The 15,530-nt window shown below is 48.2% G+C and overlaps 1 protein-coding gene across 2 annotated transcripts in view; it reads right to left on the reverse strand.

Annotated features, from left to right (window-relative positions):
- Window positions 1–778: 778 nt before the first annotated feature.
- LOC115047139 (RNA binding protein fox-1 homolog 3-like) overlaps window positions 779–15,530 on the reverse strand; it is a 176,624-nt gene continuing 161,872 nt past the window's right edge. For both annotated transcript variants that reach the window (XM_029507881.1, XM_029507883.1), the window contains 8 exons: window positions 15,010–15,102; window positions 14,204–14,264; window positions 13,719–13,772; window positions 9,013–9,145; window positions 8,077–8,116; window positions 5,745–5,803; window positions 2,995–3,073; window positions 779–823 (listed from right to left, as the gene is read on the reverse strand). In XM_029507881.1, coding sequence (XP_029363741.1) covers window positions 779–823; window positions 2,995–3,073; window positions 5,745–5,803; window positions 8,077–8,116; window positions 9,013–9,145; window positions 13,719–13,772; window positions 14,204–14,264; window positions 15,010–15,102 — 564 coding nt within the window. The remainder of the gene's footprint in view (window positions 824–2,994; window positions 3,074–5,744; window positions 5,804–8,076; window positions 8,117–9,012; window positions 9,146–13,718; window positions 13,773–14,203; window positions 14,265–15,009; window positions 15,103–15,530) is intronic.

A 15,530-nucleotide genomic window follows, 5' to 3' on the forward strand; every position in this document is an offset into this window, starting at 1 on the left:
TAGTTGCATATGAACGTACAGCGACGTGCGGGAGACCGTGCTGGAAGTATGAACGCAGACAGAGATACGACCTTCGCGACCTTTGACTGCATGCTGCCATACCGCAAATTACAGCATTAAGACTCCACTGCAAGTGCACAACAGGAGGACACTCCAACGTTTCAAGAAACAAACGAAAAGCAATCAGAGCAGCGCCGTCTCCGAACAAAGAATTACTGAGGCATGTTCGCCGGCACAAGGGCCGACTTCTTTATCTCCGCGTGTTCGGCGAGGAGATAAGAGGTGAGAAAGGTAATTATCTGGGAGGGATCAGACCGGGCCTGTTTCCTGTTTGTTTCTTTGCACACGTTGTCAGAAATGCCCCAGTATATCCTGAGCGGGATGACGGCGGCTGCATACACACACCTCTGAGCATGCATCATGCGTGCTGCAGGAGGCTCACATTGGTTATGGTGACACAGCACCCAAATACAGCAATCGAGATAATGCACATGTGCATAAAACTTTCCAAAAGAAAAGCACAAAAATGAATTCAAAACAAGAGCAGACCGATGATGACATCAAAAAGGTTGTTGTAGAAATATCTGCTGGACGGGGTTTTCAGGGGAGGGGGGCTCAGCATGGGGGACCTGGAAGCTTTTAGTTTGATTTAGCTCCCCATCAAGGACCGCTTGTTTTGTGTTTGTCTCTCTTTTTTTCTTATTGTTTTTTGTTTGTTTGATTGTGTGTTTGTTTGTTGGGGTAATGTCTCTGTCTTTTCTGGCTTTTTTTCTTTCTTTTAGTAGGGAGTGAAGCGACTGTACCCTCCTCTGTATAGGCTAGCCTGCAACATCAAAGATGAAAAAAGTACCAATCAGTATTCAAGTGACAGCTTTAGTCTGTTTCTCCTTCTCCACAAATTTCCTTCCTTTTTCCACCAAAGTAGTTGTTATTATTATTATTATTATTATTATTATTTTATGATCAGAATAATAATCTTAATGCGGGTGTGATGGCGGCAGCTTGTTTAAACTGCTGCCGTACACTGAGGGTGTGTGTTAGGAACAGACTCATCAGGACGTGAAGGTGGATTTGGAGCTTAACTGGTGCAGTTGATGGAATCGCTGTAACGGTAACAAAAGTAAAAAAAGAAAAGGAGGAATCGGAGGAGCACGGAGCCGGGCTCTTTTAGATTTTCCTTGAATTTAATGCATTAAGTGAGCACGTTGGAAAATATTGTGCTTGAGGAAATCCATTCCTTTTCAAGCTGTAACAATATCAGAACTCCAACCAAAAGCAGAATAAGTTCAGGGAAGTTTAATCACAGCTCCTTTTCAAGTCTGCCAGAGGTGTCTGCACCTTTTGTGTGTGGAGGGGGGGTGGAGGGGAGGAAGATGGGGGCAAAACCACCGCTGGATATTAGCCCTGAGATTTAGCACCATGCTCAAGATATCTAGGGCAGCCACACACAAAGAGCATGCACGTGGGCCTGTGCATGCACACCTGCACATGCATGCGCACTCACACACTCCTCTCACATCAGGAATTCAGACGAACTCCAAAGGCTACTGAGCGTCTTCAAAGGCTAATTCTACCTCATTTCTGGGGGAGCGTTCTGACTTGTACAAAACTCTCATCCATATCAGATGCTTCTACATGCTGCTAAAGTGTAAAAAAAAAGGAAAAGAAAGAAACCCTCCAACCTCAGAGGATCTAATTATTGTATAACTTCTAAATGCAGAGACGATTCTCTCTGCTGGAGAAGCGTTGATCAAATATGATAAAAGAATCAGGAACCAAACTGGTCTTTGGCTCTCAAGTTCGTTTGATGCTGGCCTCGGCACAGCCGTTTGGTCAGCACCACAACAACAACGCACACGCACACACACAGACACACACGCCCTCTCGAGTCTGTGTTAGCTCCCTCAGCTCCCAACACACACAACATTAGCTCTGATATTTTTAGGGGCCAAATCCTTTTTTCCCCACTTTCATCAAGAGGACGATTAAAGTGTCAGAGAAATGGAAGGAAATTTGGAGGGAAAAGAAGAAAGAATTAAAAAAAAAAAAAAAAAAAAAAACATTCAAGCACATTTTTTAATTAAGTAAATGAAGAGGAAAAAGAAATGTCTTAATTAATGAAAGCTTTTAGCTAGCAGCTGCACCGGGGAACTGTACGCTTTTTTTTTTTCCTTAATGTTGAAAAATTGCATGCATGCCGGATGGTGAATTTCAGTCATTTCTCAGACAGAGAAAGAGAACACGCCTCCGATCGAGCTGGTTGGTGGCGGGAGTGGGGGGGGGGGGCGAGACAAACTCCCTCCCACTGTCTGTCTCCGTCTTTGCTGTCCCTCGGCACACTGCTGCATGCGTTAGATGGTCCTTAATGTCTACGTTTGGTCTGTGAGCTCGGTCCCACCCCCCCCATCATCATCATCATCATCATCGTCATCATAAAAAAAAACAAAGCAAAGAGAAACTCTCTGCGTCCCAAAAACCCCCAAAAAGTTTTTTTTTTTTTTTATCGTCACATTTCATCTTTGATGTTACAGGAGCTGCAAAAGCTAGCTAAAAACAGACATTAACAATTCAACGTCATCCCTTCAAGTTTAGTTGGGCTGGATGGGGAAAAAAACAAAACAGGAAATTAAAGGATGATCCAACGTGATGGAGAATGGACAGGAAAAGCTCGGAGTCGGTAAAAAAGGAAAAAGAGGACAAAACGGCGCGGTGATCGCTCATTCTCATATCAGGAGGAAATATTGCATGAGGTGAGCTTGCATTAGTTTGTAGAGTTAAAAATTTCTGACGAATTTTGCACATGCAGAGTTTTGAAGTAGAGCTCGGCTCCAGTAGGAGGCGCCGCAGAGCAGGGACAAAAATAAATCAAATCAAATTCATGAATAAATAAAGAGCAGAGACGTCTGTGGTCTCTGCTCTTTATTTTGGAGTGTGTGTGTGTGTGTGTGTGTTCAGACAGAAGAGGCGGCGGCGGCGGCGGCGTCACACACTCACCATAGTCCCCACGCTGTATGTGGCGGCAGGGCCAATCGTGTGGTGGTAGGGGTCTGCTGTTGCATAGACTCTGCCGTAGCTGCAGACAGAGAACAGTGTCATTGATCAGAGCCGGACATTTGTTCACGCCTCAGCCCCTCCGGTCCGCGCTTTCAAGTCTCTAACACAACCGGTTAACCCCTCGGCGCCCCCCCTTCCCTCCCCCTCCCCCACGTTGTACAGAGGGAGTTCAAAGGTGAGTGAGTTCTACTTGTCTTTTCTTTGTCATCTTGATTAGGAGGATGGAATGAGTAATGAGCACACAGAGATCGTGGGGGGGGGTTCAGAGCAGGAAACGCAGTTGGTGCTGGAGGGCTTGGTCTCTCACCCTGTTCTTGTTTACCCAGGCTGCTCACTGGGCTCACACCCCTGTCTTTTCATTGTTACTGGTTTGGAACTAATCCTTCCAATTTCCTTCTGAGACAGGACAAGATGTGTCTGCTTTATTTATTTATTTATTCGACTTCACATATTCCTCTATTTACTTTCCTTTTTTTTTTTTTTTTTCTCCTCAATGCTCGCTTGCAAATGAGGGTCTGCACGGAGCAGATAAGGCACACCCAGCCAAGGACTGAGGGCACCAAATCAACCAGGAATATAAATAAAAAAAAAGTGGAGAGAGGGGAAGAAATTCTCCTAAAGGAGACAACAAGACATACGGCGCTCACGCCTCTCGCATGAGCTTCATGGAGTTATATAAGATCTAAATATGGCTCGGCCCCCATTTAAGTCCGGCAGCACCCAAGGTCAGCGAGCAGGACGTGAAATCAGGAAGGCTGCCTCGGCTCCTCGGGGACGAGGTGGCCAGGGGAAGTCTCCGAGGTCTTCTTATCTTCAGCGAGCAACCAAGCTCTCAGTCCCTATAAGGCTCATATATCTACAGAATGACTCTCACCAAAGAGGCACGGCTGACGACCGGCGGGTCAAACCACCACCGAGCCGACTGGACGCCGGAGCGGCCTCTACAGTGTGACTGGCCGGACACGAGGCCTCTCCGACACTTCCGACTCACTCCGTGTGAACTCCATTTGGTTCCTTTAAAGGGCTTTGGTAACGCAGCCTGTGAGCACTGTCGGCTTTGCAGATAATAAATGTTTCATATTTTACAGGCAGTTTGACGGATTCTTCAATCCCGGTGACCTCTTTTTATGATTGGCCGGCTGCTCTGCGGTTAAATCTGATAAAGTGTTGCCGAGACAATAAGGACAAGCCCCTATCGATCCAATGGGCATGACCGCTTATTCAAAAGGAAGCAAACAGACAAAACAAAACAAACAACTTGGGAGCGAATTACATTAAATCTCAGGGAAAAGTATAGGCAAGAGAAACAGGAATTAAATCACTCCAACGGAGAGCGAGGGTGGGGAGTGAGGGTGGGGGGGGTGCTGCTGTCCAATTTCTGCTCTTGCCGAGCACGGCTGCTCATAATTCGAGCTGCGGCGAGGCCTGATAAATCTTACATTATCGATATGATCTTCAGGCTCTCGGGCAGGGTGTACGTTATCACAAGTGACATGCTCAATCCTTCCCAGATTAGATTCCCAAACCAGCCCACATCCCGGCTGACAACGGCTTTCAGGGGCCTGAAATGAATCAGCGACGCCTCCTCAAACAGAGCACACCTGAACCGGAGTGACATCACTCAGAAGTGATGGAGTTCTTGCCGCTCCATATCTCCCTCTCCCTCTCTCACTCTCTTTACTGTCTGCCTACCTCGCTTCCACAGACCTGAGGCCATTCATAAATACTGCAGTGATATACCCACTCTCCCATCACAAGCAGAGAGTCACGACATATATCACAGCTTTTCTCATCGAGTCCAACAAGGTTAGTCTTTTTTTTTTTTTTTGCGTTCTTTAGCTCCGAGCTAAAGAGAAAGCAGCAGTTTGCCTAATAGATAAGATATCTCAGCGAAGAGAAACCCCAAGAAACCAAAAATAACCTATATTGAATATTATAAAATGCTGGTGGAGCTGTCGGCCATTCATCACACACAGTCTCCATCTGCAGGTGTTAGCAAAACACTGCAATTGTTTAAAGCCAAAATCTATCTTTTCACACTCGGCCAACCTGTTGAAGTGAAGACTAAATTTTGCTTTCAGACCGTGGAGGTTAAATAAGGACTGATTTGGATTTCTGATTTTATTATTGACTGTTAAACCAGCTGACAGCTGAAACCTGCAGCTTCGTCTCAAAGAAATAGAATATTAAGGAAAAGTTTTTCATTTCCTTTTTTTATGTTTTGATTTGGATAATTAAATCTAAGAGCTCAAGAGAATCAAAAATCCAGTATTTCAGAATATTGGAAAAAAAAAACAGTTTGGACCATCAGGAGCAGTCAGACGCTCAGACCGGTTAGCAGCAGCTGTGGCGTCTCCATAAAGCATCAAGCTCTGCGGACCAACAGCAGCAGAAAGCACGACTGAGGAAACTTCACTGTGGACTCGTCGGTCAGTCAGTCATGGAAGCTGAGAGCTCAGCTTTATTTGACCGGTCCGAATTAAACGTGCTGTTTAAGATGGAATCATCCAAATCGGAAGAAGAATTTACCTTTTTGAGATGCTCCACAATGTTCATTAAGCTTCATTTCAATCTCTTTAACTGCAGCCACTACTGTCTCTCCACTTTCAGGATGCGTCCTACCAGTGAACCAACATGTCGCAGAAATAAAAGAGAAAGAGTCTAAAACATAAAATAAATAAAATTCTCACCTGTCACTGTAAGCAGCGGTGGTGGTTGGCTGGGCAAATCTGTACGCTGCATAACCACCCTGCGGAAAAAAACAACATCAACAATCAGTGATCAGACAAAAAAGCTAACAAACAAACATCATCCAGACATTTTCACCAGATTCCCCCCTAAACTGCAAGTTCCCATTCAGCCACCAGAGGGTGCTGTTTGATACACGGTGTGTTCGGCATGAGGATGAGTGATGTTCTGAGAGGAGGGTTTTTTGTAGAGGGGACGTTAGTGATTGTCAGCTCATCCCAGGAGCAGCGACGACACGAGAGGCCACGTGAGCTTCGCCCCCAAATTCAGCCCATTTTCAGATTGAGGCTCTGCTCCTACATTATTGAAGATCCCCTTTCTTCCCTTCACGAGACCCCCCCGGCTCACCAAATGAAGTAAGAAGGCACAAGACAGTCGGACCGTTGGGGGAGTCAGGACCGTTGTATTCATTTGCCAGAGTGGGGAAGGAATTAAAGACCTCATTGTGGAGTGCTGCTATTACTCTCTTTGAAAAATGAAGCTGTTCTCCTACTGTTTTTCTATTAGTGCCAGTAGAGTGTGTGCCCATCTGCGTCCGTACGGCGGATAGGTGGCTTTTAATAATGCATGTTTTCATTCATTTTTAAACTCTGGGGGGGGTGCTGGCTGATGGGAGAGCGGTGCGGCAAGGCAACGGTGCAGTGATGGTCGCGGCCACGGCTGCACATGAAAATCAGGTCAGGGGTAGCGTTTGAATCCCGCTGCTCCCTTGGCGATCCTCCGCGGGGACAGGAAGTCACAGCTTTCGAAGCAGATGACTTCCTGCGGGACGGCTGTACCTCGGGACTGCGCTGATTACGGCAACAGCCCGAACAAACACGCTCAATAAATCACGCTGTCCCTTTGTCAAATCCTGCACACACAACAAGGCAGCACATTTGTTATTTTGTCGTGCAGAAATGTGTGTTTGTCCACAGAAGTGTGTGCATGCATATGTATTAGCATACTGAATGAATCTGGTTCATATTTATACGTCTCCCTTCCTGCTCGTGTCTTCGCAGGTCATCTCTTCCCGAAGCATTGACGCATCATCTGGCTAAGCCTGACAGCCGGCCAGTGTCCACTGAATGATTGTGGAGGATGCTGAGGACCGAGGGACGGCTTCCTTTTGGTCGCTGGTGACCGTCATGCACACTCTGCCGCTCTGAAGCAGTGCAGCGGCCAGTGCCAAAACTAATGGCGGTAAAACACCAGGGGTCGGCCTGACGGGTTGAGTGATGGACCGAAGTGGCTGGGCCTCGGTTAAGGGCCACTGGGGGCACGGGACTTAGCTGGGGGAGGCAGAACAAGTACGAGAGACAAACAGTATCAGTCAAAAGCCCGGCCTGGGTCCTGTCCGTGGCGCTGGTGGCTGCCGCTACAATAAAAGTCGGTGAAATACAGTCCCATCGTGCGGGCTGGGATGTAAGTCATATATCACTGGGTTCTGCTCCCAGACGCTGGTTGTCACCAGGCGGAAAGTGAGAGGCAACTGTCACTGCTGCTGTGCCCACTGTCATCCTGCTAGCAGCAGAATCAAAGGGACAAATTACAACCCCCACCGCCCCACCCTGCAAACGTTTGGACCGATGTCAAAGTGGGGCAGCGTGGTAATTTCAGCATTATCTCCCAAGCGTCCACGCTTTTCTCTGTCAAGGGCGACGTGGAGCGGGGCCAGCCCCTGATGTGACCCCGCCTGCACCAACAGCTCTGGAGGGATGGCTAATCCCTTTATCTTCTGCCGCTGCTCTTATCTCCCACATGGTGATGGCTTGGAGGAACCGGCTCCACTCGGGCCTGCACAGACGCCCCTACCCCCCACCCCGCACCCCCCAGGGCAGCCAGGGATATCCCAGCCAAACCCTCTGAGTGTACACAAACACACACACGAGAAGGAAACAGGAGAGACCAGGGGAAGTGAGGAGGAAAGAAAGTCAGAGAGGGAGCGAGGGAGGGCTGGAGAAGATGAGCCACCTCAGAAAGCCAGACAAATCTAAAGGAAGAAATGACCTAACTTGACACGGGACACTGAGCCCGGGTCTGCCTCTTTGCCAAAGTCTGAGATCATAAGAAGGGAGAAGAGAGAGAGGAGGGAGGAGCTGAGGGGGTTTTAAATTTTGTTGTCAGGTTTCTTGGCACAGCAGACAGAGACCTAATCGACACTAGCTTGGCAGCGAGGCTGGGAGAATGCTGGGGGCTGAGGAGATCACGTTTTTGTCTCCAGGGTTGGGCTTTTTGTCTGCTTTACTTCTGTTTCATCTTAGCAGGCAGGAGGAGGAAGCCAGCTGTACTTACATAGATCTCTGCACCGTAGAAGCCATCTTGGTACACAACCCTGTGAAATTAGAGAACAGGAAAAGGCATGTTGGTTGATTTGGAGTAAGTGCTGCCTTGCTGAATCTCAGCCCTGCACGCTCTTCCTTCCACACTCGGCCATTTGTTAGTTCTGTGGGGGGGTCAGCTCTTAGCAGCTTTAGTGTACTGTACCACAAATAATGAATGACACATTAAAGCGAAAAGTGCAACCGTTTCACATCCCCGTTCAATTTTCTGCTCTGGTAAAATTGTTTGTCTTTCCAGTTGCTGCAGTGTTGTCAAGAGGGCTGGTGTGGTGGTGGGGGGGGGCAAAAGGAGGCAGCGAAGGAGCTCTGTCACATGACTCTGCTATATAAATCAACCAGCTGCCATCGGTAGCAAAGGGCCCTGTAGTGGGATGCAGGGAGGGTTGGAGGGAAGTGTGGGGGGGTGCGCAGCAGGGAGGGGACATGGGATTTCCAGTCCCCGGCTTCAGCACTGAGTCTCTCTGCACTAAGATGGATCCTGATCTAATCACAGATAGACAGACATGCTGGGGCTGCCGGCCGGCCTCCGTCAGACCTCTCCCACGGCCACACAGACCACTGCTGATAAGAGACGGGGGGTGAGGAAGGGGCGGGGGGCTTCATGAAGCCTGGAGATCAGCACAGGCCCTGGTCACAGTCCAGTGAGATCTGCCCAGTAATACGCTATCTCAGCCCTCTACAGCTCTCCCTGTGGCTTTGTTAGTTTCTTCTTTGTCAACAGACAACATACACAAGGATGTCCAGAGTCACGGCATGTACATACCTAGATACCAGCAACCATTTTACTCCCCAAACAGCCCTCCTTAGGGGGGGCTGAGAAAATAAAAGACTTCTATCATTTAAAAAGTAGAAAAGTGATGCAGGTTCAGGTCAGAGATCGGATACTCACGCTCCGTAAGCTGGGATGGGGGGTGGCGGCGGGGCTGTGCGGAACGTGTTGTACACAGCCCGCCCCCGACCTCGCAAATGGGCACCCCTATAGGCCACCGTAGCTCCTGTGGCAGGGTAGGGAAACCCTGTTACTGTGGAAGGAAAACACACAAAGAGGAGAGAAAATGACTTTCAGAGAACATCCTCCACTTGGCATTGCTTACCTTATGACAGAATACATTAGAGAGAGACGTGTGGCACTGCTTTCCCTATGACAGAATGCATTATGGGGAAGACAAGGAAACAATAGATTTAATCTTTTCTAGGTGCGCCTCATCGAGCACTCTCCCCTTTCCCAGCTCGCTGCTTTGTGCCGTACTCAGCAAGGATCCACATTTGCTGTACGCATCCTTTCCCGATGCCTGGCGAGGGGCAGCCTTGAAGCATAGGCAGGTAATGGATGCAATACCACTAGTTTCGCACCACAGCTTCTGCATAGTTCAGACAGGATGGGCCGGCAGCGAGGAGAACAGTGGGAGGGTGGACAGCGGAGAGGTAGAGGGCGTTTCTCCGTGTTGGCTGGAGACAAATGGGAGGTGAAGGTTGTTGAACAACCGGACTGGATGTTCAGAACTCCCCCAGGGGAAAAGTGGAGCAGATGGGCTCAAACCTCACCATGACCCCCCAGCTCAAACCCCATCTGGGACCATCTTTAGCCAATCGCACGGCTACATACGTCCTCTGCTGATGGTCTACCAGAGGGCAGGTCGAGGCGAAAGGCTGGAAATGTGATCGGCAGATTTCTGCTTAACCTTCAATCAGCCTGCCGGACGTCTGATTACAGGCTGTGGAGGTGCATACAAAAACAACGTTCTCCAGACATGATTAAGTTCTAACTTCATTCTTCCAGCAATCGAAATTCCCTCACCCCGCCACCCCCCCCCCCCCAACGCCTGGTCCATCACAGCACAGTCATCTCCATTATCTCCAGAAACGCCTCCTCATCACGCTCCCCTCACCTTATTCATTTCCATGACATATTTTAGGTGAATTCATCGCTTCTGTTTGTCCAATCAGAGAGCGAAGCTCCCGTTTGGTGTTTCTGGTGGGGGGGAGGTGGGGGTGAGTAACGCGGGTTAATGGCATGAATCTACTGCGCTTCAGATGAACTCAGTGTCACAAACTAGACTAGAAGCTCCACGTTGGCGGCGTGTGTGCCGTCTCTGCCTGGGGAGTCACGGTCCGGCGTTACAGCGTGGTTCAACCCCTGCAGGTGGACAAAACCAGTGAGCGCCCTAATGAACGATGCACACCCCGACCCCGTAGCCTCAATAAAGCTGACAGGGAGACAGATTAGCAGCGCTTTTAAAAACACAGAGAGCCAGGTTTAATGTCTTCTGCCATTAACATCACGCTCCATTAGTGGGTCCACACACATATTCAACCTCTGCGTCTCATTTAGCCAGGTAACGCCCACAATCCACACCCACTAAGGCGCGGGGCGCTTTGTTTGCCACCAGCGCACCAACAGACTGCCTGGACTGGTAGGGTGCCCCCTTTCCCCCAAGTGATTTATAATAGTGACCTTGACATTTAAATTAGTCTGTTTTTTTGGAGCAGTGGACATCTGAGCGTAGTTGCTAAAGGGCAAAAACAATCCTCTTTGATAGTTTCCAAGGTGTGTGTGTGTGTGTGTGTGTGTTTTCCCTCCTATTCCTAACAAATCACTCCCATTTCAGGGCCCCAGAGAGTCCAATTGCTTCATTCTTTCTTTTTTGGAAATTGGTATGCAATATGCATGCACTGATGTATGTGAATGTAAACTCATAATGAGTTGGCGATAGGCTACACTGCTTCAATAATAACCCATAAATCAAAGGCACTGTCACACCTTAGCAAGCCTGTGAAAAGCAACAACAGCCGCGGCACGAGAGCACAAACCCGGTCCAGCCACCAAAGTCAAACACCTTTTCCGGGAGGGGGCTGGCTGGTGGAGGGGTTGCTGGAGAAAATATGAGTTATGTGCTGGAGGGCGGTGGGGTCACGCTGCACCTCATATGTCATATGTGTCAACCTGAGAGAAGCTCAATACCTGCAGAGCCAGTTGGACCTGAGGTAATCCCGCTCTCTGCCAATGATGGGGTCATAACCGGCTCCCATAAAGAAAGATCTGATTTTCCACAAGGTTGATCTCTCTAATACGTCCTGCTCAAATACATCGGGCAATGAGCACTTAATCCGCGCACTGGGGACCAAAAACAGCTTAATCTAATCAAGAGTCTGGAGCTTAATTATCCCCCTAACGTACACTCCAACAAAGAGAGGATCTGTCCACATATATTAAAACAGCAATTAGCCCTTTCTTTTCTGTCATTTACACAGCTGGCAGCTCTTCACGAGACCTCAACAAAACTCTAACTTAAAGCAGGAAATATGAACCGGTGACTGAGAAGCTGATAATCCCTCGACTCCAAGGGAATCAGCAGACTTTCCCGCCGTTCGCCGGGATGCGACAGGCTTTATGAGACGCAGCTGTCCGTGGAGGCGAAACATCCGGCACCAGGAGTCCGTCGAGGAAAAGTTAAAGCCAAACAAACGGCCTGCTGAGCTGAGTCCAACCAGCTTCGGAGTAACATTCACCAAATGCATCAATAAACCATCTATGCATGTTCATGTAAGTATTATCAGTATCTGCAGTTTTGTTAAAAACGGACAGACTTTTCATTTTACAAAATTTGTGCCGCTGCCATGTTTTTCCTGCCAATCCCTCCATTTGACTGGGAACCCAATCGCCTCTTGTTCCTCTTTCCCGGACCAAGACACCCCACACCCCGGGCTCTGTGGGAGGTTTGGGTGTTAGGCGGCAACAGAGGACACAGACCCCGAGCTGGCGCCGCCTGCCTGCATCCTACCATCGACTTCCTCCCACCCTCCTTCCTCCATCGGTAGGAGGAGCCAATCTACCCTGGAAGAGGTTAAGAGTGGAGGAGCCGGCGTGAGGCTCTCATCCGTCATTCTCCTGAATGGGTTTTGAGGACAATAAACCTGTAGCGCCAGGACGAATGGAGACGAAGTGTGCTGTCACCGAGCCAGGATTTATGGCTCCCAATTTTACTGATCTCCCGCACAGAAATGAGGACTGATAAACAGTGATTAATCGTCTTTATATCCCATTTTACTCCCACCAAAAGTATATTAACTGTAGGTGTGATGATTTTTAGCCAGAACTCCATCCTTAATTTTTCTCAGGGAACGGGATGATCAGCACAGTCCAGAGCGGTCAGTGTTTTCATCTTCTGCCTTTCTTTTTTACATTTTTATTCATTTTTGGGTGAAATCACTAAAACGACCGTTTGCTGCTCATTAGGGCGGTTTTGTTTCAAAAGTGTATCTCTTATTTATGTTTCCCATCTTCCCAGCTGGCAAGCATATGTTGTCGTTTAGGCTTGGCAAACTCCAGCGCCATGTCAAGACGACTTGAAAAATTAGCAGCCAATAAATCACCCAGCCCCTCCTGCTTCCCCTGCCTGGAGTGGTGGACCACACTCTCTCTGATTTATGAGATGATTTGGGAAGTGTGTGTGTGTGTGTGTGTGTGTGTGTTAGAGGCTGTGAGCATAATATGGAGAAAGTGCACATGAAAGAGGTGACATGTATTAGTGTCTGTGTTCTACATAAGTTATCTTTCCGTGAGCTGGGATTCTTGGGTCTAAAAACGGAGCAGGGATGGAGCTCTAACATGTAAATGGGTCAAAGAAGTAGTTGCTAATAGAAGCTCGGACTTGTTTATGTCCAGATTTTATATTGAGTGAAAACTCATGTTGTAATTTATAGGTTAGAGCTTGTGTGTGGTTGTACGCTTGTGCGTGTGTGTAATTATCAGAGGAAGATGTCAAAACCAAGGGAAAGGTGGGGGGAGGAGGAGGAAGGTAGGAGGCAGGGGAGGAGGCTTGGAGGGGGTGAGGGGTTGGGGATGAAATAAAAATGATAGATGACTGCTTTCTGTCATGGACAGTTATTTAGAGGTTCGCCGTAAAGCTGTCCGGGGAATGAACAGATTTTAGTCTAATGAGCAGAAAGGAAAGCCGTTAAAGTGGCGCGATGTGCTCAGCACTTCTTCCAAATGAAATAGTACCATTTCCTCCTCATTAAAATGCAAAGGGTTCATATAACATACAGCAATAAAGCTGGCATGTCGAGGCACAGAGAGATAGGGAAAACCCCACTGAGCTCATCTCGTTCCTCCATTACTGAGACCAGAAGGAATAGCGGCCTTCGACAGGGTAGGTGCCAACAATATCGCTCACTCAATCTCCCTTATTCGGTTAGCTCTGTAAAAGTCAATCTGGCGCACTTGGCAAATCCATCCACAGCAGCAGCCTCCACAATCTGATAACAGTTGCAGGGGCGCTTGCTCTTGAAATCATTTTTTTCAGCTTTACAGTTGCACACCGCGCAAACAATGGCTCAGGCTCCTTCAGCCACTCACACAGGCTTGGATCATCCACTGCTTATCTGGGCCGCTCTCAGATTCACTTTGATTTGAGGGGAATTTCATGTTCAGTAGGTGCAGGATGAACCCGATTGTGGAAATTCAGGGGTCAGATTGGGTTTGGCTGCGGCTGATAGCGGCCTCAGGTACACGCAGGGAGGGGGCAGGGGGGAGGGCAGAGAGAAAAACATTTGAAATTCACAGAGCAGAGTAGGTGTCTGTAGGTGTCTTACCGGCGTACAGCTCGGGACCGTAGACGGCTCCGACCACGGGATTCAGCTTCCAGCCTGGTGAACAAAGCACAACGTCAGACACAGCAGAACTTCATGGAGAACCGCTCTTCAGAAGTCTAATCCGCCAACTGTCAGTCCCTGCCGCCATGGTCGCAGCAGTTTCACTCTTAGAAAAACGACGTATTTTTCACAAAGTCTGCAAGATCTACTTCAGATAAAGAACATCGAGCACAGGTTTACTGATGCACCGCCAAAGGTTGACTTCCCGTTAGAGCAACCTGCACTGCCAGATCGGACTTCGACCAGACATCTGAGCATTGTGTCCACGTCATGTTTTAGGTATGAGGAAATAATTAAAGGAGTCTTAAATTTCTGATTTGACTGTTGAATTTTCCAAAGTGAGCGAGATGTGAGTGAGATGTTAGAAATCTGGAGCTGCTGAGAGTTCCTGATGTCCCGATTTGATGATCCGGCGAAGGGCTTACCGTTCGTGTAAGGGTTGGCCACTTTTTTGTTTGTCATCACTCGTGCTGTTGCGTTGTTCACCTGTTCAAAGCAGCAGAACATTCACATTTACTGTCCACACAAGCAGCAAAAGGCAGGACCAGAACAACAGACAGAATCATAAAGTAACTGAAACGTAAAAAAGAAGCAATTATGTAAATATATTTTTAGCACTCTGCTGTGATTTGAGTTTGGTTCACCCTTTCATGAATTTATTCATCGTTTCAATTCTCTTACATATTATTAAATTACTGGAAAGAAGGGGGAAGCATGCACCAATTACCCACAGGTATGAATAAAAAAAAGAAGAAGAAGAAGAGCATCCTACAAAAATCAGTAATTGGTTGGATAAACAAATGGATTCCAAAAGAAAAACACAGACAGTGCTTTGATTTTCTTCTATTGACCTGATGAGAATGACTGAGTGGGGGCTCAGCTCATCGTAAACATGAGCAGAATTAGAGCAGGCAGCACTAAATGATGGTGACGGGAAGGCGGGGGGGTGGGGGGGGATGCAGGACTTCTCAGCTCTGACAGGAACCCGGAAGATGATAGCATGCATTCATTCTGCATTGTCAGGAGATGATGGACAACTGCTGTGTCCAGGTTGACACACACGGATCCTGGATTCTAGTGAGAGCAAGTTATACGCACCATTATGCATGCATGCATCCACACAAACACACACACACAGCAGCCACATGCTAATGCATGGGGTTGTTTGTGAGTTTCAGAGGCAGCAGGCAGGATGTGGAAAAAGATGGAAAGTAGGGAAATATGAAAGCACCTCAATTTTGCGTCCCTCTACGATTGTACCGTTTAGTTTCTCCCGTGCACGATCGGCATCTGTGCTTGTTTCAAAAGTTACAAACCCAAAGCCCTGAGAGCGCCACGTTAGCCACCGGTAGAGACAGAGGAGGGAGGGTAAAGGTTGCAAACACACACCCACACACCCACACACACACACACACACCAAGAGAAAGACAGGTGGGGGGTAGAAAGGGGAAGGGAGGAGAGAAGGGAAAGAGGTGAGAAGACAGGAGCAGGTGAGCAGAGTCGAGTTGTAAGCAGCCAGATTAATTAGAGGCAGTTAGTGAGGTGTCAGGAAACAGCAAACAGAGAGATCCGAGGAGGAGAGGATAACGGTGACATGACCTCACACAACAACACCAACAAACCTGCCTGCTTTACCCAATTAAACAGCACGCCGCCGGTGCCACGGGTGAATGTCAGGAAGCAGCAGATGCAAAACACCGTGTTAGCTGCCATAATAGTTGTATAATTATCGACACAACTTCGGCGGCGCAG

The sequence above is a fragment of the Echeneis naucrates genome, chromosome 8 (assembly GCF_900963305.1).
Source record: "Echeneis naucrates chromosome 8, fEcheNa1.1, whole genome shotgun sequence".
Classification (NCBI taxonomy): domain Eukaryota; kingdom Metazoa; phylum Chordata; class Actinopteri; order Carangiformes; family Echeneidae; genus Echeneis; species Echeneis naucrates.